The sequence below is a fragment of the Biomphalaria glabrata genome, chromosome 6 (genome assembly GCF_947242115.1).
Source record: "Biomphalaria glabrata chromosome 6, xgBioGlab47.1, whole genome shotgun sequence".
In the NCBI taxonomy this organism is placed as follows: Eukaryota; Metazoa; Mollusca; class Gastropoda; family Planorbidae; genus Biomphalaria; species Biomphalaria glabrata.
Genome location: NC_074716.1, coordinates 49,371,911 through 49,399,839, shown reverse-complemented (window position 1 = coordinate 49,399,839; position 27,929 = coordinate 49,371,911). Strand labels below are relative to the sequence as shown.

Genomic DNA, 27,929 nt, shown 5'->3' with positions numbered 1-27,929 from the left:
TAGATGCAATGCAATTTTTAATAGTAATAATAAATTATATTTTGTATTTTTATTTGTTTAATGTAATAATATAATTATAGTTTCATGGTTTAAATAGTATGAATACTTTTTCTTAAAATTGTAAAAAGTTATTTAGCTTTGTCTAGTTGAGTCTTCTTGATATGATATTCATTCTATTTCCTTTTTTTTTCTTCCTTTTATAGTTTTGGTTTTTGTGAAAAGGACAAATTTCAAAAAGTCAGCCACCTGCCTATTGGAAAGTATGGTAATGGTTTTAAATCAGGATCAATGCGGCTGGGCAAAGATGCCTTAGTTTTCACGAGGGATAAAAAAACTGCTGGAGTTGGCTTCCTTTCACAGACTTACTTAGAGGCTATCAAGGCTGATTCTGTTGTTGTGCCAATATTGAATTACTCATTGCCAGATAATATCCTTTTTTAAGATACTCCACAACATGGAGAATCAGGCACATTTAAAACAAAAAAAGTTTATCTTTTAAGTTGAATGCTTAGGTCTTGAGTCCTAGTGGAGATATTGGAGTTTGTCTGTGGGAGTTGGCCTGTAGGACTAGACCTGGCCAAGGTTCATTAAACTCTTACTGAATCATCATTATATATTGAATGAACTGGCTAAAATATACAAGCTAATAAGCATTGTGCTAATGTCCATTAAAAACCAAAATGACTCATGGCCTAAATTGTGCCGATTTTTTCCAAAAACCCAAAAAATCAATATAAATATGACTCAAAGGGAAACACTTTTTAAAATATTTGTGATTTTAATGAAAAATAAATAAATTTCTAGTTGTTTCATTTTGCAAATGTTAGAAACTAAGAAATGTTCAGATATGTAACACTAATCCCAAAAGCATTACTAAAAGGTCTCAATTAATTGCTCCATACTATTATTATGTTTTTATACAAGACTTTACTATATGCTCCATTATCATGCCTTTTTAAAGTCTGCATCACAAACCAAGAGATTAGAGACAGGGTCACTGCAGCGATAGGACCCCATGTTGACCTGCTAACTATCATGAAAAAAATGCAAGCTAAAAATCTATGGCCATATTTCAAGGTCTTCGGGGCTCGCAAGACCTTCTTTCAGGGAACAGTACCGGGAAAATGAAATAGAGGCAGATAGAGAAAGTGATGGGAAGACAACATAAAAGAATGGACGAGCCTGCTATTGAAAGAGGTTCTATTTAAATCAAAAGACAGAGAGGAATGGAGAAAGACTGTCAAAAAATCTTGTAATCTTGTATGGTGTCCCAACACTGACACTAAGGAATAGGTAAAGGTAACCATGCCCAATCACGCCTAGTGCTTCCCACAAACTTATTGGTGGGGTGATAAAGTTTCCATGCTGTTGGACAGAAAACAGAGATCTTCAAGTTGCATCTCAAATATAAAACATTTTATTGTTCGTGAGTTTTTAAATTTAATTATTTTACTAAAGGTGTTACTCAAATCAAATGGGAATATTCCATTGTAATGAACACTCTTCTTTGTCTTCTATGCAATATTTAGTACCTGCTAAAGTTGAGTGAAATCTAAATGCTTTACTAATCATCTACCAATCATCTACTTCTTATATGGTATCACTTTGAAAAAAAAAAGTATAATCCTTAACACCTCTTACTGAAACGTAATGATGACTACGAGTCTCGGAACTGCCTGAAAGCTATCACCAATCATTCCGTGTTCACGGAAGAAGCAGAGCTCATTAAGGAACTTGAAGGCCTTAAGAAAGAATCGACAGGGACCAAGATTATTATTTTTAACCTTCATAAGTAAGACTTTTAATCAAATCTTTTTCTTTGGGATAATTTGATCTTTAAATACTAAAAACCTAGGAAAATACGTATAGGACTTGTCATATATTTGATTTATGTAAACAAAATAAATTGTCCTTAAATTGTGTTTCTTGTGTCTCAATATTATTTACACTCCTTCAAAGAAAAATAAACAGTTATTGAGAGACTAATTTATTTAGTTAATTGCTATTGTTTGTTAATTGGTATTGTTTGAGACAACATTAGATTTGGCAAATAAGTTGAGGGGTTTCTTTAATGTGTTTATTTTTATCAGTGACACTTCACTAGTTTATTTTCTGTGACATTTACATCGCAAAAGATGATCTTTGACCTTTGTAACTTCTCATGTGACTATAATGTAATTTAATAACATAATAGAGAAATAGAGAGTTGCAGAGCTTAGAAAGAAAGTGGAGATTGGTCACGCCCTAAAAAAAGATGCCAACACGAGAGCTTGACAGACCTTAGATTGAAACCTGCAGGCTGCAAGATTTAAGGGAAGACCAAAAAAAACAACAACAGGATGACGGAGTGTTCTTGATGAGGCTGAGAGGTCAAGAAAGAGCTGGGAAGCAATCAAAAGACTAGCCAAAGATTATGGAGAGTGGTGTGTTGTTACTGATGTTTTATGAAGGACAGAGGAAGATGATCTCTTGTGTGTGAAGTGTAGTAGTTAATGTTCAAACTCACACACATAATGGGAGTCTTATTGGTAAGGGTAGCATCTTGTTAGCAAGTTCTATTACAGCAGTACAAGTAAAGTTCCCTTTTAGATCTTGTGATCTATGGGGCAGATGATGTTAAGGTTATCTGTTTCTATAGCCAAGGGTTAATGAGTAGGGTGTCAGGTGGCAAGCACAATGACTAACCACCTTTACTTTTCCCATTAGATTTTGGTGGACTCAGGGGTGCCCTAAAAATCCTGAAATTAAAAATCCCAGTCTTCACCAAGATTCGAACCCAGGACCCCAAGTTCAGAAGCCGAGTTGTTAACCACTCAGCCACCACACCTCCCTACAGCAAAGTAGTTTGGACTTAGTTTCTTTCACCTAGTGACAGCAAAGACAATGGACGATTCAGTTTTATTGATGGATTATATGTATTCGATTGGCATCAAGTATAAATCAACTCATTTTGTTGGCATTCACATTTTGTTCTTATTATTGTGCTAGTTTGTAGTTACCAGATACCTCAACATTGTCATAATCAACACTCTACAAATAACACAGCATAGGTTGATCAACAGTATTCATAATGAATCCTTTGTAGCATATATTTCCATTAGAAAATCTCTTTAAATAGTCTAAATATATTGGTAATTTCTCCTGTGGCATTTCAAAAAAATTATAAACCATATCATGAAATCAATACTTCTTTTTTCTAATGTATTTGTTTTATGTTTTTAATGTTTTAAAATGATATTTTAGATTGAAAGATGAATTACTAGAACTGGATTTTAACAGTGACCCAAAAGATATAAAATGCAGAGAGGTTCACATGAAAGACGATGAATATGTAGAAGTTAAAAACATTAAGAAAAACTCATCTAAATTTAGAAGGTCATTGAGGGTATGTGTAAGAAAAATTTCTAAATTAAAAAATTAGCTAACTTAGACAGTATTATAGTCTTTGATGAATTGTTTTTGTTGAATTAATTACTGAAGTATTAATTGTTTAAGTATGAAAAGTGTAATTTTAATGTGTGTATATGTTATAATTACTTTAGAACTTCTAATATTTTTAGGCACAAGTTCAGCCCAACAGACACACCATACACACTCAATTATACATAAACTAATAGACAATGTGTATGATGATTTAAATTAAATTATAAGTTTAATCTAAAGATATTTATACAATGAACTGATATATGAATAATGAAAATGATATGAACACAAGTATATATGTATATTATGATATAGTATAATATGGTTCAATTCCAATACGTAAATAGTATTTATAAGTAACAATATTGACCTAATCAATGTTCCATTTCAAAAGAAAGATTCATCTGTAACTGTTCATGATAACAATGAAGATAACCAAAGTTCATGGCAGCAACATAAATCACAACGTCACTATGTATACCAAATCTGGATATAGGAATCTGGAATCTCAGACTCGAACTTCAGTCCAGAAACCTGAGGCGAAAACCTCAGACAGACAACCTGAGACTGAAACCCTATAGAAAGACAAATAATAGATTCTTCTAATCCTCTAATCTAATTATAAAAAATACGAATATGATGGAATTTTACATTAAAATAACTTTACAATGTGAAATAAAACTCACCCTAAATAGGGGTCAAAATAATCCAAGGCCAACGCTAAGCTATCCAGTAACGAAGACTCAAGTATAATTCAGGAACTCAAAAGATACACTTGGCTCTATAGCTCAAGAGGGAGTGAGTCTTCCAAACAATCAAGAAGAAAAATTTGACGTCCTACGAAACATTTATGACGAGCGACAAGGGGAGATCACTAACACAACACAAAAATAAAATTACTGAAAATGACGTCAACGCCTATTGATGAAAGCAGCGCTATTAGATTAAGAATATTATTATTATACAACTAATTCAATAGTTGCGACATATACTCATTTACTCCTCAAAATATGTCAGGTTTTTATTTTTTTTCTCATTTAAATTGAAGAACTATGTTTCTGCTCCACAGAACTATATTGATTTGAATTTCAATTTAATATTCTAGTAGGTATTAGTTAATAACTTCATGAAACTGAATTGCCATAACTTCTCTGTGTTTGACTTTTTCTTAGGAATATTGCAGAATTTTGTTTTTGAGGCCAAAAATGAGAATTACTTTACGAGGGTCCAATGTGAGGGCAAAGATTATTTCCAAAAATCTTTCCCATACAGAAGTTGACACCTACAGGCCACTTTGGCTGGTAAGTCTAACTGTCGTTTACATTTTGTAGTATAAATAGTTGGAAATTGAAAAAAAAAAATGCTCACCATAATTCTGGTGTGTACGATTGAATATGTAATAGTGGCTTGACCAAAAAAATTGAAATAATGGAGTTTAGTAGTTATGGACTTTATCTTGGTATGAATGAGTGAACCTGATTAGACCTACTTAGGAAAGTAAACTTAAGGTATGTCTGTTTAATGAACTATAAAAAAAACAACCTGTGGATGGTTATGTTTTATTTTTTAGCAAGCTGTCGTACATTTTATATATGTCAGTTATTTTATTTTAAAATATTGATTTTGTTTTTATATCAAAGTATTTGTCTTAGCCAAGGTTATTATTTTTAACCTTCTAAGTAAGACTTTTTGTTTTCAAATCTTTTACTTTCGGAATATAATATGATCTTCTACTGAAAACCTGGGAAATTACAAACTTATAAGAGCTCATCATGTGTTTTAGGAATGTAACAAAAAAAAAAAGATTCATGCAATAAATATTTTTAAAAAAATTGTTTCTAGTATCTCATGATAACAATATATTCACATTTTGTTATTTTATTTTAAAATATTGATTTTGTTTTTATATCAAAGTATTTGTCTTAGCCAAGGTTATTATTTTTAACCTTCTAAGTAAGACTTTTTGTTTTCAAATCTTTTACTTTCGGAATATAATATGATCTTCTACTGAAAACCTGGGAAATTACAAACTTATAAGAGCTCATCATGTGTTTTAGGAATGTAACAAAAAAAAAAGATTCATGCAATAAATATTTTTAAAAAAATTGTTTCTAGTATCTCATGATAACAATATATTCACATTTTTTTCTTGTATATAATTATAACTTTGAGAGAATATTTATACATTAAATAAAAAAGGTCAGTGGCTTGATTTGAAAAAAAAAAGGAATACAAAGTGTTTTATTAAATATAAAGGTATAATTTTAGTAGAAGTCCATTTATTATATTCTACAGTGAAGCCTTCCATTACAAGTTACTCTCTTGTTCTTGTGGTGTGGTTTATGTAGTTTTAATATCTTAGCACTAGTAACTAAATATTTGTAAACATGCCCTTCTGCTCTGACACTTTCATACCATGAATTTATTTTTAGAATGTTGCCTAGTTGAATAATGATTGCAGTATTTCGAAAAGTAAATATCCTACTCTAAATGAGTGTTATATGTAGTTTTGATATGTTAGCATCAGTAATATTTAAATGTGTAAACTTGTCCTTCTATAAAGTTATGTTCTGACTAGTTCATAATTTGAATTTATTTAAAAAATCTAACCAAATTCATAGCTGATTGGAATATTTAAAAAAGTAAACATCCTTTATAATTTTTGTTTAAGCAGGAGAAATAATCTTTGGTAAGCCAACATTTCAGATCATGAGTTCACAGTGTTAGAGAAATTTATGCTAATGTTTTAAGATTGGGCGATATTGTCATGTTAATGGCCGATCTGTTATAAATATCTGACCCACTTTTTACTTTGTTTGCTTATGTTTATTGTGCTTTGCCAGTTGGTACTGTGTAATTAGCTGTCAGTTAAATTTTATCATTACCTTTGAGTTTTTCTGTATTAATTTTTAGCTTTGAAGTTCACATTATTAAAAAACAAAAAAAATACTTTAAAAAAAACCCAAAAGCTTATATTAAGTGTAATTGTATCAATTAGTTTGGATCAGTCTTGTATGTCATTGTTATAATTGTTATGATTGACCTAGACATAATATATCTGTGCAATAGAAATATTTTTACCAATTGTTTTTGTTTAGCTTTTAGCTTTCTGAATGTGCTATGATCCTATCACTTGTCTGGACCAGTTGGGAAAGTTGAAGGGAAGAAGGGGGGTATCTTGGTGAATGTTTACATGATCGTTTTATTTTAAATGCACTCAGGGCTTGAGTCATCAAGGGGACTAATTCAACTTATACCACCACATCTGTCAAAGATAATTTCTTTCCCTTGTTCAAGATATCAAACAAAATAATTAATTACCAATAGCTAATGGTTAATTTTTTAAATTGATTCCTGTGTTGTCAGGTAAAAGAAATAACTGCAAAATTTCAGCTTGATCTGAGATTGGGTGTGGGATAAATAATGTGTACAAACTTTTTATCAGACAGACAGAGTGTAAAAAAAAAGACTAGATTAACACATAGGTATGTGAATTTAAAGCTTATAGTAATATATATAGCAGAAAATTTTTTTAAAGTCAAGTTAGAGCTTATGTAAGATAATTAAAATACTGAGTTACAAAAGGCGCTGCTGATCAGAGATATTGTACTTAACAATAATTATGAACTGACAATTGCAGACTGGGGTTAGGAAAGCAACCTAATAGAATAGGGTTCAACACTGGTTCATTGATCTTGTGACAGAAAACTTGGACTTTTGTTTCATCCTACACTTTGCTTCAGTCAGTTTATTTAATGCTCATTATCGCTTGTGAATACAGACAAAAAAAGTAGAAAACACCTACAGTCATAAGACAAATTAGAAGACACCTACAGTCATGACAAAAGTAGAAAATACCTACAGTCATATGACAAAGTAGAAAAAACCCACCTACAGTCGTAAGACAAAGTAGAAAAAAAACACCTACAGTCAGAAACCCACAGTCATAAGACAAAGTAGGAAACACAGTCAGTGGTAAAACAGAGTAGAAAACACCAAACTGTAAGAGAAATATAGAGGTGCAGAGCTTAGAAAGAAAGTGGAAATGGATTGGTCACGCCCCCCCAAAAAAAGATGCCAACAACAGAGCTTGACAGACCTTACATTGAAACCCACAGGCTGCAAGATGTAAGGGAAGACTATAAAAGAACACAGCAAAACAGTGTTCTAGATGAAGCTGGGGGGTCAAGAAAGAGCTCAGACACACCCTTTTCACATCTTGTAGTCAAATTATTTCCAACAGAATACACCAAAGCAACATAATACAGTCAAGTAGAAAATAGAACATGTTATTCTTAAAATTCAATTTGTTTAGTTTATTAGGATGACAGTTATTTAACAGTTTAAACAATAATTTCCAGCATGGCTTGTGGCCATATCTGTTGTTTTTTTTCTTGCTGTTTGGTCTACTCAAAGCACTAATCACAAGATGTTTTTATTGCTGTTCTTAGAGCCCATTTTTCTTTACTTGATATATGTGTAACCTTGGGCAGGTTAGAGGATATTCAGATTTTCCTTTTATGCTTTTTAATAATTTGGATGGGAATAATGCTAGTACGCTATTTAGCGGGATAATAATTTAGAACCAAAATGTTTAAGACAGAAATTGAGGATGTGACAGTTTTACAGTAAGGACTTGAAGGGTGATTGGCAATCAGGCTAGTAAAAGTTTGTTTTTACTGAAAGGCTCAGACTTGAGTATTATTTATGTTCGCTAATCAAGCTGTTGCTTTAGACTCACTGATGACTAAATCTGTCTCTCAACAATTTATATATTGGTGAGAAAAATAAAGAGATGTTTTTGTAATTAACAGTCTACAAGAAAGAATATTGATAACCTAGAAAAATTATTTGATACTCGAACATTTCACTAATTCCTTGGTTATAAAAAAAGTAATTGCTAACTTGAAACATAACTTCTTTTATATTTTACTTGCTCAATTGATCTTATCTCTTGTAATTGTTTCTACTTATGTTTCTGGCATCTTGTTCTGTTTTTTTTATCTTACAATTACAAAAAAAAAAAAAAAAAAAAGCAATATTAAAAACAAATATGTTTCTAAGTGAAAGGTAGATAACTATTTGCTAACTATAAGGGCTAACTATATGTTAACTATATCGGCTATATTTACATTAAAAAAAAAACTCAACAAAACTTGTAAAGTAAAAAAATTGAAATAGTTGACAATTTTTTAAACTCATTTATAACTATTTGAATGGTATCAATGGAACATATAGACCTAATCTATTCATTTAACTACATATATGTGGTGTTTTGACAGAAAAAGACAATCCAGATAACCATCGGCTTCAGATGTGAGGACCATGATTCAGAAGACTATGGCATGATGTTATATCACAACAATCGACTCATCAAAGCATATGAAAAAGTTGGATACCAAAAGCAAGTAAGCCAAAAATAATTATTTTTTTATTTTAATGATAGTAGCAATATTGTTCTAATAATATAATGTTAATAATAATAATTTTTTTTTTGGTGTAGAATTTCTTATATATATATACTAGACATATGTTACCCGCGACCCGCGGGTCTTTATTTGCACATTACTTTCGATATAGTCACTGAGAGTGTTTTGTAAACAATTAAACGAAATAATAATGTAATAAGTAAAGCGAATGTGTCAATGTAAAAATAGTGTGAATAATGCTATCAAATCAAAATAGCTAAAAGGCTTAAATCCATTTTTTTTTTTAATTAAAACATTTCTTTTGAATAATCTAGTGGATTGGATTTAGATGTATGTTAAACGTAGCTAATGATCCTTTCAAGTTTTTTCTCTTTCGCTACGAAAATAAAATTAGGTTTGCGAAAATGGGTTTACCCGAAGTCGATACATTCTTATCTATTAAAAACGAAAAGAGCGATAGCTTTGTTAAATAAATGGGATTATAGAGTGAACAATTAAACGAAATAATTTTTAGTACGCGAGTCATGAATGAATATAGATCTAGGCCTATCTCAACTCGGCTTCGCAGCTTTCGTAAACGAATGTAGCTTTAGAAAACCAAATTTGAATGTTTATTTGATCAAAATATGAAATGAATGGACTTTAATTAATATGTTTAGATCTATGTGTTAAAGTATAAGACTATCTGTGCGAAGAGAAGTTTTATCATCTTAGTGTTGAATTAGAGTTTTAGATCTAGGGATGGGATTATAAAGTAACAATAAAACGAAATAATTTTTAGTACGCGATTCATGAATGAATATAGATCTAGGCCTTTAACTCGGCTTCGCAGCTTTCGTAAACCAATGTAGCTTTAGAAAACCAAATTTGAATGTTTATTTGATCAAAATATGAAATGAATGGACTTTAATTAATATGTTTATGTGTTAAAGTATAAAACTATCTGTGCGAAGAGAAGTTTTATCATCTTAGAGTTGAATTAGAGTTTTAGATCTAGGGATGGGATTATAAAGTAAACAATTAAACGAATTAATATTTAGTACGCGATTCATTACGGTATTGTCTAATGAAAGAATGTTCGTCAGGAAATCTGTAATCACAGATATAAGGAACTAATTAATGTAAAAAATGCTTTTGAAACACAAAATTGAAGGTTAATTTTATTATATAATGAAATCAATGGATCTTCTTTTGTCTTTTCATGTGTCAAAGTAAAAAACTATCTGCGCAAAGTGTATTTCTTAAAATTAGATCTAGGTCTAAATCCTTTCTATCTTTTCTCATGTCAACATTGTAGACATGGCCTAGATCCATAAAATACTATAGCTGTAATAGAGTCGGACAACTTTTTTTTTGTTGAGGGTCTTAAGTTTGTTTTAGGGCTACAATACATACACTACGGTCTAAGTTGGTACCCAAGGAACATTCCTGCCTAGTTTTATCAAGATTGGTCAAGCGGTTTTGATGTCTATAAGTAACATACATACATACATACCCCTCACATTCTACTTTATAATATAGATATATATATAAAAGTTATATATAAGTTCTTTTATATATATAAAAGACGTTTCCGTTTCAAACTTTGCAATCCATGGGGCAGATGATGTTAAGATCTGTTTATGAGCAGGGTGTCATGTGGCCAGCACAATGACTAACCCCCTTTACTTTTCCCAACTAAAGTCATAGGTACTCATAAGAGATGGGTAGACTCAGGGGTGCCTTAAAAATCCTGAAATTCAAAATCCCTGTCTTTATAGAGATTTGAACCCAGGACCCCAGGTTTGGAAGCAAGCACTGAACCACTCATCCACCTTGAATTTCTTGCATGCTATTGTTTATTTTCATTTAGGCCAATGGAATGGGAGTTGGCGTCATTGGAGTTGCAGAAGTAGACTTCCTTCAGCCTACTCACATTAAACAAGATTTCAACGTTGATGAAAAATTCAAGTAAGGAAAAAAAAAAGTCATTTCTTTGTAGATAAGCTTATTTCTTTTTATCATAATTGAAAGTTCCTCTTTGAAATATAAGCACAATGTGAACAGTACCTTTTCCAACTCCTAGTTTGAAGATTCCTCCCATGACTGTTCTCCACCCAATAAAAACTAAAAGTTTAAATCAAAATATAAAATGTTGTCATTTAAATTGGGCAAGGGGGAACTTTCAGTTGATTAAAAAAAAACAAATCAGGTTATGAAATTACTTGTGTTTACCCTCAAATTCAGGTCAAGGCCTAAAAAATGACAAAATGCATAAGCATAATAAAAAAACTTGGGTCAGTGGGAGCTGACTGGTAAAAAGTCTTGGTCAAGTCTGTGATTTTCAATTTCTGGATTTTTATCATGCATCTGAGTTGGGTAATGTATAGTTGGTTGGTCATTGTGCTGGCCTTATGACACCATCATTAACCATAAGCCATAGAAACAGTTGACCTTTACATCATCTGCCCTATACATCCAAATGTCTGACAGGGGTCTGACAGGGGTAATTAACTTACTTAATAAAAACTTGGGTTATCGGAAAAAAAAAGTGCTGGTATTTATCAATTATAAAATTAGTGAGATGACTTCTGTTAGAGACCGGAGTAGAGTCTAAAAAACTAAATTCCTCAAATTGATCCTTCCTATCTTTGACTTTTGTTAAAACTTATCTTAAATAATATAGACATAACTTCAAAAAAGATGATTTCTTCCAATGCGTCACCCATTTGGTCATGCATATTTACCAGTGACCTAAATTCTGCTAAGTCACTGGTTTGTCTGGCTCAGGCAACCCATTCCATGCTCTAATAGCACTAGGGAAGAAGGAGCATATGTACAAATTTGTCCTAGCATATGGAATGAAGAATGTGCCTTTATCTTTGTGTCTTTCTGAGTATTTTATCAGTTTTTGTTTTTGTATTTGAACTTTTGAAGATTATGGTTCAGTGTTTTATGTATAATTGCTACTTTACTTTTGAGTCTTCTGTCCTGAAGGCTTTCTAAATTTAGTAATTTTACTAAAGGTGTTACTCTAGTCAAATGTGAATATTCTTTTGTTATGAATCTCACTGCTCTATTTTGTGTCTGAGGGGTGCCAAACAGAGGATTCATATTCTATTATTGGCCTAACCAAGGTTAAATAACATTTTAGTTTTATGTTCTTATTTGATTTATAGAAATGTCTTTTAATAAGCCCTAATTGTTGATGGTCTGTTTTGTTGATGATTATATAGACGTTGATGTTGCATGCAAATTCATTGAAGACACAACAACAGAATAACAATGAATATACTTTATAATGCAGGCTTATAATTTCAACAATTTAATGAATAATAAAAAGGGCACAGTCCTCTGTTGTCGCCAGCCTAGCGTCGTCCTCCAAGGCGTCTTGTCCGTTACTCTCCCTAGTTTGTAATCCTACATTTTAATTACTTGTCAGGTCACTAAGGAAAAACCCGATTAAACTCAACTTCTACGCGTCTTGTGTCATTACATAATGCTGATTTTTTTATAGTTTCATCAATATGGTGACTCCATGACAGTTTTTCATTTATTATAACACCTATGTATTTTGCGTTTTTAGTCTGTATTACTGGTTTGCCATGAATAAGATAAGTTTTTTGTTACTTTTAATAACTGACATTTTTCTGGGTGGAAAGACATGCTCCAATTTGATTTTCATTTCTGTAATTCATCTAATTCTCTTTGTAAAATTTCTGTATCTTGGGTTGTTTTTATTGTCTATATATTATTCAATCATCTGCAAATAATCTAACTTTTGTTCCTGAACTAATGCTATTTGGTAAATGATTTATGTAAATTAAAAATAGTAATGGACCTATGACTGTTCTTTGAGGTACACCTGAGTTTACTGTTAATTGTGTAGATTAAGAGCCATTTATTATTACAGTCTGTTCTCTCCCTATCAGAAAATCTTTAATCCATGCCAAAATATTTTAATTTTTTAAGCAAACTATGGTGTGAACTTTGTCAAAAGCCTTGGAAAAATCTAATAAGATAGCATCTATTTGCTCACTATAATCTAAAATTTTTGAAAAATCATAAATTAGTCCTATTAGTTCTGTTTCACATGATCTATATTTCCTAAAGCCATGTTGGTATGGTGTGAGGACATTATGTTTGTCTAAGTGGTTTATGATGTTGTGCATATTAAGCGTTCTAGAATTTTTTATGTGATGCAGGTAAGTGATACTGGTCTGTAGTTTCCTGGGTCAGATTTTTCTCCTTTTTAAAATAGGGGATGGCATTAGCTTCTTTCCAGTCCCTTGGTACTCTGCCCTTGTTAAGAGATGCCTGAAAAATTATTTTGAACACTGGTGCTGTCTCATAGCTTAGTTCTTTGAGTATCTAGCTGGAATACCATCAGGTCCAGACGCTTTATTTGGTTTGGTGTTGGCTAATAGTTCTTGGATTCCCTTTTCTTGTACTTCTATATCTCCTATGTTGTCTACTTGGTTCAAATTAAGTACTATGTCTTTGTCTCCTGGGGCTGAGAATGCTGATGCAAAGTATTTGTTTAGGATGTTAGCTTTAGTTTCATTATCATTATGTGTTAAGTTATCTTCTCATTTTAATGGCCATATGCCTGTTGTTTCCATTTTCTTGGATGACTATAGGTTTTTGTTGTTATCCTTAGATATTACATTGTTTATGTATTCACTCTGCTTACTTTTTGGGTTAGGTGTTTAATTATAATATACTTTTTATAAACTCTTTCTGCCTTAGTTTCTTTAAATTTTCTATATAGGTTTTCCTTGTTTACAAAGCTTCTTTAATCAATTATTAAACCAGCATTTATTTATTTTGTTTGATACATATTTAGTTGGTATATGATTTTCTATAATGTTTTTAAGATAGTTTTTAATGAAATTCCAGAGGTCATTGACTGGTTGGTTAATGTTTTTTTTTTCTGATAAGAATGTTTGTTCAAAGTTTAATGCAGCTTGGTGTAGTTGTGTTAGGTAAAAGTTAGGTTGCATTTTTTTCCAGAGTAAACTGTCATTTTTTGTGTGTGTTTCCAGCACTGTTTTAAAAGCCTTTGCAGACAAATTGAATGATTATTGGAATGAGAAACACCAGGAGATTGAAAATAATAAAGAAAGGTAAGAAACATTTCAGATGTAATAGCAAACTTTAATGTCCCAGAACTAGTGTACTGACATACTGTAATGCCTACTTGAACCATTGATCAAAGCTTTTGTTCTAGAATGATATTAATGCCTCTTCTACATAACAGCTTTTTGTGACTTTTCAGCGATTTAGTTGGGGGAAAGGCCTTGTAAAAAGTGGATAAAAAATATTCAATTTAGAAACTGGAGGAGGATGGATATTCTCAATCTACACAAGTCTCTCCACTTCTTAAATGTTTGTTTGTTAGTAAAATGCTGTACATATTTAGATGTTTCTAAAATGTCTTGCACATTTTGGATGTTCCTTGAGAGTTGAAGATAATCTACATCATAGTCCACGCCTTCTGCCGGATGACAAGCGATGACAAAGGGCAGGTGGCGAACCCGGGACCATCGTAACGACAGTCCAGCACACATACCACTCGTCCAGACAGCCATCCAGCTTTCTAGACATTGACTAAGATTATGTACAGCTAATTGTATTACAAATATCTTTATGTTACTTAACTTGACTGTTGTAGGCTTTCATCTTAGCTTATCTTATAAAATACAGTTACAAAAAAGAAGATGATTACATCCTGCACGTCATGCATCTAGTCATGCATGTTAACCAATGACTTAAATTCTGCCAAGTCATAAGTTCTCATCGCTGGCTCAGGCAACCCAATCCATGCACTAATAGCACTAGGGAAGAAGGAGCATTTGTACAAATTTGTCTTTAGCATTTTTCGTACCTTATCTTAAAAGTTATAGATGATCTTGCAAATAATAACACAGTAATGTATTTATCTAAATGCTCATGTTAAGGAATTATATTTTGTTTTCAATACAAAGCATACAGCCAGATTCTTTATGGGCCAATTGTGATCAGTGTGGGAAATGGAGACGTCTGCCAAAAGGAACGGACAAAAAAAACCTTCCTGAACAGTGGTACTGCTATTTGAATGAGGACACCAAGCACAAGTATTTAACTAATTTTGTCTTGTTACATTGATTCTGTTTTTATACATAAACATAAAAATTTTTTTTTTATAACTCATTAGCTACTAAGCCCATACCTAAGCAGCATCTCTCTAAATACTAAGCAAAGGGAGATAACTCCAAAACATCAATAGACTGACTTTACAAAATATATTTTAAATAACATAAAACAACATCTATCAATAACAAAAAATACTTCTAAAAAAAGAGAAATGGATGACCTTTAAAATGATGTATAACTTGAATAGGTTTTACAAGATTAAAACAATAAAAACAACAGGCAAAGACAAAAATTTGTTCGAGTGCCTGATTTTTTGAAGACTGGTGGACACCCCCCCCCCCCATCAGATCTGTAATTTTTGGTAATATTTAAATTTTACCCAAAGACCTGTAATGTTTTTAAGTAGGAATTTAGTAGGCCTATACAATAAACATTATGCTTATATATAAAATCTGTATATGTCTTGAGTATTTACTGACTTTCACTGGGTACGCGTGAGGCCCTTAGTTGCCTGAACACGGCATCATGCTGATGTGGTTCTGCATGTGTCTCAGATTTCATGACTTCTAGCATAACAAAGCAAAAGTAATCAAACCATTGTCCAAACCAACGTTGGTACACCCCCAACTAGATCTATTTCATCTAAAGTTTTCATGTGGTAAATAAAAGCTGTTCAAAATATCAGTCAAAGATGTTGAAGATTCATTGACGCTAGATCCAGAATAGTCTAGATCTAGGCTAGATGATCGATCTAATGTTTCCTTCACTCTCTCTCTGAATCGGACTAGATCTAAGTCTAAATGTAGCGCTAAATTCTAATGATCAATGTCTTGATCACTATCAAGTTCATTATTAGCTGTATTTAGTGTATTATTTGCGATAACGGGTCTAAAAATTGAAAGGTCATTGAGAAAATGGCCTGTGCAGCTAAGAAAAATCGAAAAAAAAAATCAACAAACTTCGAAGGCCCATAGAAACTGAAGCGAAAGACGTAAAAACATCCGTTTTTTTTTTAAACGAAACGATCTATATTTCTACTTTTTAAAAAACCCAGCCAGCTCAAAATCACACCATGTGTTGCGCAGGAAAACGAGAGCTACGCAAGTCACGCTGTATGTGTGCTGTGGCGGGTGCATTTGGGCGCATTAGTACTGAGGGGGGAAGGGCGCATTTGGGCGCATTAGTAGCTAATGAGATAAGTAAAGAAAAAAAAATAGATATTCAAAATAAAATGTTTTTATCTCTTCAAGTCGATGTGAAGATCCAGAAGAACAGGAACGCAAAGATGAACATGCGAGACCAAGCTATCAGAAAGTAAACAAACAAAAACAGTAAGTTTGAGATGTTTTTTAAATTTCAAAACATAAATAAATTTAACCTGAATTTTCATGGATACCCAGTACCTCTCTTGTAATGTTGGATTTGAAGTAGCTGTTGATTTAATATTTGAGTATCAATCCCAAAGTTGCAGACCTACAGTTTCTGTGGTCAAAAATAGTGCAGCTTGATGCAACTACTTTATTGAATACATTAGAGGAATAGAGATAGACACGGAGAATGTAGAAGCTGCTCACTATGTTGACAGAGAATGTCGATGACAAATTTAATTATGAACTGGAGATTATTATTTTTAAAACCAAATTATTTCTTCTGTTGTATTTTCATAGTCAATGTGATAGAACTTAAAAATCACATTATGTTATAATTGCTAATAATTGCACTCTGCTATTTTAAATATATATGAATGTGAATGAATGTGGTATGTATCTTACAATAGCACATACAACATATTTTGATTGTTAGGAACATTGCCCTTAACACTTCATAATACAAGTTGCCAGGACCTAAAAAAAAAAAGGATGACCCTTTAAATTAATACAGGGAAGAAACTGGCTATTGTGGCATAATAAAGACATCATAGCTCACCACTGTGGAATCTTTACAGGCAGAGAAGCTGTTCAAATCTGCAAGAAGTAAGCCTAAGCATGGCCCTTCACTTCCTTCCAGCGGTGCTTAAGCTAGCTCTAAAAAATTAATAAAGCATGAAACACTATCTACCAAAAAACATTAAACCTGGTCTTCTAGTGTTTAGAACAGGACTATGTAGGGTGCTGGAATATAATTATTACTTTAGAGTTAACTATACCTATATAGCTTTTATTAGTCAACAACTCTGGCTGGCAAAAAGGAGGAACTCCACAATTCAATGATGAGACGAAAGTTGAGTTGGTTCAGTCATTTTGTAAGACATGACTCACTGTCATAAGTTATTCTTTAACCTACAGTGGAGGGAACATGTAGAAAATATTGTCCAAAGAAAGGCTGGCTGGACAATATAAAAGATAGGACTGACCTGTCTCTTGATATCCTGCTAACAGGAAAATGTGAAACAGTACCCCTAGAATGAAAGTCAAGGGAAAACGAAATGTGCTATTGATTATATTACATGAAATACGGCCTTCTTCTTTTATCTTCAGCCCCAAAGACATGCCTTATATACAAGAGTGGTTTGGAAAGTTTTCAACTGAACAGAGTTTTTCAGTTTTTTTTCTTCAAATCAATTTTTATAACTCTACATAATCATCTCCGTTTAGATTTATGAATTTACCCATTGATGCTCTCCCTTTATCAAGCTGACTAAATAGACCTACTGCTTTAATTACAGTATCTGTACAGTATCTTCTATTTATTCTATGATGTCTTTAATGAATGTGATAATACCAACAGGCATTGTTTTCACTCAAGTGCATTTGATTATAGTTTTGAAATATACCCTTTTTTAAAAAAAAAATCTTATATCAACTCACTCTGTCTGTCTGTATGGTAAATAATTTGTACACGTTATTTCTCACATACCCAATTTTGGGTTAAGCTAAAATTTTGCACTATTATTTCTTTTACCTGAAAACACAAGAATCAATAAAAAAAATTAACCAATTAGTAAATTAACTTTTGGTAATTAATTGAATTAATTATTTTGTTTAGTATCTTGGACAAGGGAAAGAAATCATACTTAACAGATGTTGTGGTATAAGTTGAATTAGTCCCCTTGAGAACTAAGCCCTGAGTGAACATTTTTTTTATGCATTTAAAAACTATCATATAAATATTTACAAATATAACCGCCTTCTTCCCTTCCCCTTTCACAACTGGTCCAGACAAGTGATAGGATCATAGCGCATTGAGAAAGCTAAAAGCTAAACTAAAACAATTGGTAAAAATATTTCTAATTACACAGATTTATTACACTTATACCAATGATGTGTATAATTACACCTAATATAAGCTTTTTTTTTTTTTAAAGTAGTTTTTATGTTTTTCTGGTTTTATAATAATGTGAACATCAAAGCTAAAAACTCTAAGATAATGATATAATTTAACTGACAAGTATTTTTTATGTTTTTTTATTTTTCAGTTCCACTTTTATTGCTTATGTTCATGTAGTTGAAAGTATACCTTATAATGTAGATCTTATAACAGTATCAATCATCACAGATTGGGTTGGCATTTGAGTGCATGCAATTCTAATACTCAGGACAAAGTAGTTCCAGAACTATAAGCTGTCTTTTCCTTTCCTTCTTTCTTGAGTTTAAACCCCGTTTGTTGCCATCCCCTGTCACCCTGATGAGGTTTGGGCTAGAGTGTAATTATCTTCAAATCTGAAGGAGCAATCCAAACATTTAAAACAAACACTCTTGTTTCAGGGCTCGTGGTTTTCAAGCAGTCTATAGTTTTTTTTAAATTTTATTATATTTTATTTTTATTTATTATTAATCATCGTTCAAGTCTCTTTCAATAATACGTTTATTTTAAAGATTTAATAAAATTAGGAGTTGGTGACCCTTAGGTAGCTGGCAGCAGTGGCAGCACACAGTGCAGAGCCTGCAACATTGCTGATCCCAAACTGTATCGGCATTGTCCTTTGGACACATAAGCTGCATGGAGAGGGGGAACTGCTGCGTAAGCGACATCATACTGACCACAGCTTATGTCCAGACATTTATCTCATTTCTATGAGATGACCCATATCACTTAGTGAAAGAGGTCCTAGTTATAGATACCATGGTGAAAGCTTTTATCTTTTAATTGTTGTACTTGTCATATTGACGATTTATCATTGTGTTGGTAATATGACATTTATATAAAAAAAAAGTTTCTAAAATTTTTATAATTCTTTTGTTTGTATAGGAAGGAAAAGAAATCCTTAGAGAAACAAATAGTGAAGGTAAATGAAAGAATACTTTCTGTCACAGCTAGAGATAATTATTATATCATAATCGTAGTTCTACCAATTTCTGAAAGATTTTTTTTTTTTTTATTACAATGTGTGTTACCTAAAATAGGTGAAATATTCATCGCATTAGTTACAAATAGCTGAACTGAAAAAAAAAAAAAAAAAAAAAATTTTTTTAGGTGCAAGAACAGGATCCTGGAAAAGTAGCTTTTGGATTCCAAATGAATTAAGTTTATGTACAGAAATAATTTGAATTTTCGTTAGAATTATCTGATAGAGTAATAAAAAGTCTTTATATGCTGATAGTTAACAAAATATTGTAACCATGTCCATTGTTTAAAGACACAACTGACATTAACTAATTAAAGGCTGAATGTTTCAAGTGGAATCCTGCATTCTCTAAATTCTCTGTTTGACCAAATCTTTTCAACATTGTCAAAGTCAGCCCAAGTCATTTACAAGTCTTTCAGGGTCATCGGTGATTGTTTGGGATAGATTTCGAAAGTAGCTCAAAAAAACTTTGTGTTTTCTTTCAAAAGTATTGAAATCGCGTAGCCTCAGATAAAGATGGATGCCAAGTTTTCTTTTGCCAACTTTAATACTGTTATTTGAAAAAACCTACTTTGTTATCTTTTTGTGCAGGCATTAGCACTCTGGGATGGACCTTATATGCAAATAGTTCCCCTTGCAGATCTTGTGATCTATAGGGTCAACATTGACATAAAGGTCATATGTTTCTGTGGCCCACAGTTAGCAAGGGTGTCATGTGGCCAGCACAACGACCAACTGCCTTTACTATTCCTCAACAAATATGAATTACTTTTCCGCTTATTACGATGTGTCACTGTTGTGTGATAGTGTTAATTTTAAAAGTTTCCCCTTTCAGACCCTGCGATGTATGGGGTACAAAATAGAAAGGTCATCTTTTTCTGTGGCCCATGGTTTATGAGGGTGTCGTGTGGCCAGCACAACCGCCAACCGCCTTTACTTTTCCCCAACTAATATCAGGTACTCATTTAGAGCTGGGTGGACTCAGAGGCACCATAGACCCCAAGATAAAAAATCCCAGTCTTCACCAGGATTTGAGCCTGGGCCCTCTGGTTGGGAAGCCAAGCACTTTATCGCTCAGCCACTGAACCTCCTCAATGCAAATTAATATTGTTTTAATCCCTCCTCTCATTTGAAGTATGTAAAAGAAAAACAAATGTGATAGTTGTTTTTTAATCCGATATTTGTTTCCATATTTTTGTCTCTAGAATATATTAAGACAAGCATCTTTAGAGCAGACGATGGAAACAGGATCTCCGCTGGCAATAAACCAACCTTTCTTTCCTATGTATGACTTTTTTTTTACCTTGTGTTACACCGCCCCTCCCCCCTCTCTTCAAAGTTAAAGTGCTAAAACTTGTTAAAGGTAGATATAATAGAATGTTATAACTCTGTACTCATTTGCATGCAAGGCATAAAGATTATTAAGAAATGAATAACTAGTGTCTTTTCACATATGCAAAATTTGTACACTATATTTTAAACTCAAAATATCCAGAATAAAAACAAAGGTATTTCAGCAGATAGATGTAGTTACTATATTAAACATTAGATATTATTTTTAAGATAATGTTTCAAATTTTTTCAAATTTTAACTGTGTCTTTAATATTTTAATGTCATTAATCTGTGCCAAATTAAAACATTTGTTTAAATATCTTTTGTAGATCCACATTGACACCTTTTTCAACGATACCTGCAATAAGAACAATGAGAAAGAGACCAGCTGTCCAAGCTATCCTGGACACACATTTTCACAACAATGTAGGAAATATTCAACCTGTTAGGCCATTAGAAGTGGCCAAAAGAGCAAAAGTTCAAGACAAAAAGCTGATGGTAGCAGAGTCACTTTTTAACAAGAAAGACAGCCCGGTAAAGAAGATTGTGCATCCTGATTCGACTCTAGACGATAATGGAAGTAAGTATCAACAATTTGCAATTATAATTAAGGGAAATATAGTGACTATGGATACTGTTTGCATTTATTAGTTTAGGAAGATTTCTTTGCTTTGAAATATTTTAATTAAAATGAATGAGCTATTAGAGAACTTTGGCTTGGCTATGTTCACCAAAAGATATTTTAATAGTTAGGGGATTGGGAGATATGTGCAAGATTTTTTTTATACAGTTTAGATTTATTAAATCTGTTTTGCCTATAATGTGGGTCGAGAGGCTAAGTATGGAACTTGGCTTGTCTTGGCTATGTATGAAAGGGGCTCAAGGTTCGACACCCGATTTGTGCTTATTAGCACTTAAAGGCAGCACGGAAAACTTTCTCCCCTCCCCCCACTGGTCCACAAATAAGATTGGACCATAGCCCTCTGAGCTTTCTATAAGCATGAAAGTATATATATAGTTCGTCCATCCAGGGGGCTGAGGGCTTTGCCCTGGGGTTTTATGTCTCCTCATGTGGCTGGTGAGACCTATGTGAGCCCGGAATATTCAGCTGCACACTGGGCAGGTTATTCCAGCTGGAGCTAGTGTCATTGGCCTTGCTTTTCTTCTTTAACAGGTAAGGAGAAAATAGAAAATAGAGATAAGGAAAACTAATAAAATCTCATAACTCATGTGACAAGTTAAATGAGTTAAGATCATGTCCAACACAAACTGACCTTTTACCTTGTTTTGTAAATTCGTTATTTGCATCTTCTATATATGTATTTGAAAAAAAATTACACTTTTAAATTGCTGTTTATAGCCAATGTCAAATTTGTGCAAGATAAAGCTATAAATGAAATCACATTTTACAATAGCCATTTCAGTTTTTGAGAATGATACCTAAACATGACAGACAAATGGACAGAAAGACAGCACATAAACTCTCTTTTTAAATGAGGATTGCTAGAGAAAAAAAAATAACTAAAACATTTTTTAAATTTTAAAACTGATATTTTGTTCTCAGTTTTCTCAAAATGGTTTTCTAGTGTAGGATCCCTGCCCTCTTTCTATCTCCTTCCATCTAGGGTTCCAAGTTTCATTGCTGAAGGAATGTCCAAATGTCATAATAAAAAACATGTTTTAGAAAAAACAACAACACAGATTCACTTTTCTTTTTCATTGTTTTTTTTTTTTAGCTCTGTAGTTTTCTTAAAATCATACAAATGATATTAATAATATTTTGATGCATTGGGTCACATAAATTTGAAATTATGGCAAAGTTTCTTTTTTTTTTTTCTTTTATGCTTGATCGAAAGTTATGTTTACAAAGAAAAAATACCATGTAAAGGCTTTGAAAAACTGGTAAGGGGGACATGGTAGAACTCCAAATTACAAAAATATTTGTCTGGAAGGAACGGATCATTAATGTATAGTAACTTTTGAGTCTGAGTCCATCCAGCTCTAATGGGTACCTGACATAAGTTAGGGAAAAAGTAAAGGCGGTTGGTCGTTGTGCTGGCCACATGACACCCTTGTTAACTGTAGGCCACAGAAACAGATGACCTTTACATCATCTGCCCTATAGACCACAAGGTCTGAAAGGGGAACTTTTTTTTTACTTTTGAGTGCTGTTATAAAATTACAATTTCATTTCTTCCAATAGGTATGGACAATGCTATATCCCTGGAAACTCAAGCTTCTCTCACTGAAGCACAAGGTCATTCTCCTATCAGACAAGATACTTACTTTCCGACTCTAGCTGTAGACCTATCCCTTGCAAAACAAGCTACTGCTTCTGCAGCAAAAGTCTCGCCCTCTGGAGCACAAGTGGATTCTTCTATCAGGCAAGCTACTTCCTCTTCAACACATGCTGCTTCCCTTGCAAAACAAGCTATCTCTTCTGCAGCAAAAGCCTTGCCCTCTGGAGCACAAGTGGATTCTTCTATCAAACAAGCTACTTCCTCTTCTACACAGGCTGTTTCTTTTGCAGGAAAAGCTACACCCCCTGGAGAAGAGCTTTTCTCCCCAGCTGCAGAAGTTACATCCCAAGCATCACAGCTTAAAAAGAAATCTGAATCAACAAATAATAACAACTCTGAAACTAACATGAATATGAATATTAGAGCAGCTTTAGATAAAGGTAAAAATATCATCTCTGCGACAAACCCTGATGATGATAAAGATGATAAAGCCTCCCTTGAAACCATCATTGCAAAAATTTCATCGAAAGTTCAATCACCCTCGACATCTGTTGCCTCAACCACTGCACAATTTAGCAGACGCAACTTGAAAGAGAAAAAAAATGTCACTAATGAGGTTATTGATGTGGACACAGAGGCTCCTCAAGCACACCAACAAATCAACTTTGACAGAGAAAAATTGGCAGAGCTCAAAACTAAACTGGAACTGAAGAGTCAAATGCTGGAGAAAGTTGAGGAGAGACTCAACAAGTTTCAGTCCAACGTTCACTTCCTCCTGAGCCAGATGGTGCCAACTAAGGTTATCGGCGATGTCAGCAACATTGAAAAATTGGTGGAGGAAATGATCGAACTACATTTGCTTAATATGGGTGATGTCAAGGATGTGAAGCCTGTGCTGTCAAGCATTTCTTGGTTGCCTAGCTTGTCCTCTGAAAGTACCCAGCCAAAATCTAGCAGCAGCCAGTGTCTTTTGAGCTAAACTGGTCCAATCCACCCTGTATTTAATGAATTTTGGCTCAATATGTTTTTTAACATTATAGCTTAAAATTATGGCTGCTACTTTTTTTTTTATTTTTCAATGTAGATCAATTGTAGATCAATTGTAGATCAATAACACTCATTATTGTGGTCTCATTTTTTTACCTTTAACTTTTCTCACTGACATTGTAAGGAACCCGTGGGATAAATAACAATTTAAGCATCATCTTTTCTAACTGGGCCACTCATTACTCCAACCTTAATTCACTACACCAGACATCACTGCACTATCTCTCACTGTACCACCCCTAGTTCAATGCACCAACCCTAGTTCACCACAGCAACCCTAGTTCACCACAACAACCCTAGTTCACCACAACAACCCTAATAGTTTACTGCACCAGCCCTAGTTCACTATACATGTCTTTCTTAATAACCTTTAGCCAAACTCTGATGGCAGCAATAAAAAAAAAACTGCACAAACAATTATGTAAGACATCATACACCTTATTTAAAACTAGTTTTAATCTTTGAAATTATCACTAACTTTCATATCATTCAATTACGCAGGAAATTAATACCACAATACTAACAATATAAAATGCATTGAACATTTGAAGAACAGCATCATGATGTAAATAAGCTTCTCCGCCAATGCATAAACTTCTCACTTATTACATTGTTAACTATTATAAAAAACATGTATACATGTAGTATTATGCTTTGTCTGCATTTCTCTAAAACAAATGTGTTCATTTGTACAATTGTTCATTTTTTTTTAAATTTATCAATAACCTTTGTGAACTGATCATGCTAGACCCTGTGCTATTTTTAATATTTTTTTAAACTAAGATTCACTAATATATATATTATTTATATGTATATGTAAGACAAATTTCCATACGGACAATAAAGTTTATTGTTATTGTTATTATTATTATTAGAAATATTTGAGAAAGAAAAACTTAGATTAAGTTTAGATTAGATATAGTTTAGTTTTTTGTTCTGTTGATGGTTTAAAATTAAGCACAGTGGCATAGCCTCCATGGCGAGAAGGGGTTCAATGAACCTGGGCCCACGACCATTAGGGGCCCACAGCATATGGCGTAACAACACTACGACGATTAGGGGCCCACAGCATATGGCGTAACAACGATGGCGGGAAGGGGTTCATTGCACTTAAGCACAGTGGTGTAGCCTCCATGGCGAGAAGGGGTTCATTGAACCCGGGCCCACGACCATTAGGGGCCCACAGCATATGGCGTAACAACCATGGCGGAAAGGGGTTCATTGCGCTTGAACTCATGACCAGTTGGGGGCCCACATGAGCACTTGGGATGACACCAAAGTGAAAATAAAATTTTACTTTTGTGAAAACCGATGTAAAAAAAAAAAAAAAAAAAAGGTTTGATTCTGTTAAGCAGTTGTACAAACGTTGACTCTTAAGACTTGTAGAGAGTCATAATGGAATCAAACCTAATGACATCATTACTTACAAATAAAAAGGTACGATCCTTGTACCGGCATTTTTTGGTCACACACTCAAAATGTCGTATTCAGGGGAGGGGGCCCACTGAGATATTCTTGAACCCGGGCCCATATGGCTGCCTTACTACGGCGGCTACGCCACTGGTTAATCACATTGTAAAGTGTATGCACTGTATGTTGCTATGCTGGTTATAGAAATCAATACCATTTGACCAAACTTGCTTATAGATCTATAGGCAAGGTATTTTTTTTTCTATGATTGAATGGTTTACTGTCATGTGATAGCCTGTATGCTCTGTATCACAGTAGTGGTGATTGTAATGACAAGGACGCGTAGAAGTTGTGACTAATCGGGGATTTCCTTAGTGACCCGACGTACATTAAAAACTTTGAACGGAAATAGCTTAGAGACAGACTAACGGACGAGACCTCTTGTAAAGTCTTGTAGTAACGTTTAGGAAAGGAAATGTTTTCTTTAGCTGACGACGTAGACTCTGCCCTTCTGTTGGAATAAATTAATAAATTATATATTTTTTTGAACGAGGCATTATTCTGTTTATTTTTTGGTGACAGTGTTTTATACTTAAAACTCGCAGCTACAAATATCATCAACCCAAGAGAGAGACCTCTAGTAAAGTCTTGTAGTAACCCCTAGGAAAGGACTTGCTTTATTTAGCTGACGATGTGTAACCTGCCCTTCTGTTGTAATAAATTAATAAATTATATATTATTTGAACGCGGCATTATTCTGTTTATTTTTTTTTGGTGACAGTTTATACTTAGTACTCGCAACTATAAATAACATCAACTCAAATCACAACCGTATCAACAGATATAACAACACCCTTTCAACCTGATAGATGTCAGGACTTGAATTATCAAAGAGCTAAATGCATTACAGTTTTATTATGCATTAAATATTTCTATGTTTGAATATGAATTACTTTTCAGCTTATTTTGATGTGTCACTGTTGTGTGAGAGTATATTAGTAAAAAGTAAAGTTCCCCTTTCAGACCTTGTGGTCTATAGGGCAGATGATGTAAAGGTCATCTGTTTCTGTGGCCTACGCTTAACAAGGCTGTCATGTGGTCAGCACAACGACCAACTGCCTTTACATTTCCCCTAACTCATGTCAGGTACCCATTAGAGCTGGGTGGACTCAGAGACGCCCGAAGATTTCGAAATTAAAAATCCCAGTCTTCACCAGGATTCGAACCCTAGTCCCCGGTTTGGAAGTCAAGTGCTTTACCGCTCAGCCACCGCGCCTCCGTGTGAGAGTATAGTACTTTTATAAAGTTTTCCCTTTAACACCTTGGGATCTATGGGGCACAAAACATAAATGTTATCTTTTTCTGTGGCCGAGGGTTAATGAGGGTGTCATGTGGCCAGCATACTGACCAACTGCTTTTACTTTCCCCCCACTGTCAGGTACCCATTAGAGTTTGATGGACTCAGTGGATCCCTTAAGATGCTGAAATAAAAAAAATCTCAGTCTTCACCAGGATTCGAACCCGGGACCCCTTGGTTAGGAAGCCAAGCGCTTTACCACTCAGTCGCAGTGCCCCCGAATATTACTCATGCAAAAAACAAAATGATCATTTTGCTGGATGTAACAGAACGTGGATGTTGGTTACATGTAACGATTAATACTATGTGCTAGATTAATACTATGTGCTAGATTAATACTATGTGCTAGATTAATACTATGTGCTAGATTAATACTATGTTAGCACGCATAAGTTATGTTCAAATATACAACATGAAACATGAAAGCACAACTTAGCCACAAGCTCCGGGCTCGTGATGCCTACAAACCAATAGATATAGGCTAAATTACAAATAGGCTAAATTACAAATAGGCTAAATTACAAATAGGCTAAATTACAAATAGGCTAAATTACAAATAGGCTAAATTACAAATAGGCTAAATTACAAATAGGCTAAATTACAAATAGGCTAAATTACAAATAGGCTAAATTACAAATAGGCTAAATTACAAATAGGCTAAATTACAAATAGGCTAAATTACAAATAGGCTAAATTACAAATAGGCTAAATTACAAATAGGCTAAATTACAAATAGGCTAAATTACAAATAGGCTAAATTACAAATAGGCTAAATTACAAATAGGCTAAATTACAAATAGGCTAAATTACAAATAGGCTAAATTACAAATAGGCTAAATTACAAATAGGCTAAATTACAAATAGGCTAAATTACAAATAGGCTAAATTACAAATAGGCTAAATTACAAATAGGCTAAATTACAAATAGGCTAAATTACAAATAGGCTAAATTACAAATAGGCTAAATTACAAATAGGCTAAATTACAAATAGGCTAAATTACAAATAGGCTAAATTACAAATAGGCTAAATTACAAATAGGCTAAATTACAAATAGGCTAAATTACAAATAGGCTAAATTACAAATAGGCTAAATTACAAATAGGCTAAATTACAAATAGGCTAAATTACAAATAGGCTAAATTACAAATAGGCTAAATTACAAATAGGCTAAATTACAAATAGGCTAAATTACAAATAGGCTAAATTACAAATAGGCTAAATTACAAATAGGCTAAATTACAAATAGGCTAAATTACAAATAGGCTAAATTACAAATAGGCTAAATTACA

At 33.1% G+C, this 27,929-nt stretch overlaps 1 protein-coding gene across 1 annotated transcript in view; it reads left to right on the top strand.

The window, feature by feature from the left end:
* Positions 1–26,230, top strand: part of LOC106056581 (MORC family CW-type zinc finger protein 3-like) — a 32,660-nt gene extending 6,430 nt beyond the window's left edge. Inside the window, exons 4-16 of the mRNA XM_056032312.1 lie at positions 204–427; positions 1,642–1,792; positions 3,244–3,385; positions 4,596–4,724; positions 8,706–8,831; positions 10,705–10,802; positions 13,877–13,957; positions 14,819–14,947; positions 16,217–16,297; positions 19,155–19,191; positions 20,457–20,536; positions 20,914–21,164; positions 22,788–26,230. Coding sequence (XP_055888287.1) covers positions 204–427; positions 1,642–1,792; positions 3,244–3,385; positions 4,596–4,724; positions 8,706–8,831; positions 10,705–10,802; positions 13,877–13,957; positions 14,819–14,947; positions 16,217–16,297; positions 19,155–19,191; positions 20,457–20,536; positions 20,914–21,164; positions 22,788–23,803 — 2,545 coding nt within the window. The 3' untranslated portion in view covers positions 23,804–26,230. The remainder of the gene's footprint in view (positions 1–203; positions 428–1,641; positions 1,793–3,243; positions 3,386–4,595; positions 4,725–8,705; positions 8,832–10,704; positions 10,803–13,876; positions 13,958–14,818; positions 14,948–16,216; positions 16,298–19,154; positions 19,192–20,456; positions 20,537–20,913; positions 21,165–22,787) is intronic.
* The last annotated feature ends 1,699 nt before the right edge of the window (positions 26,231–27,929 follow it).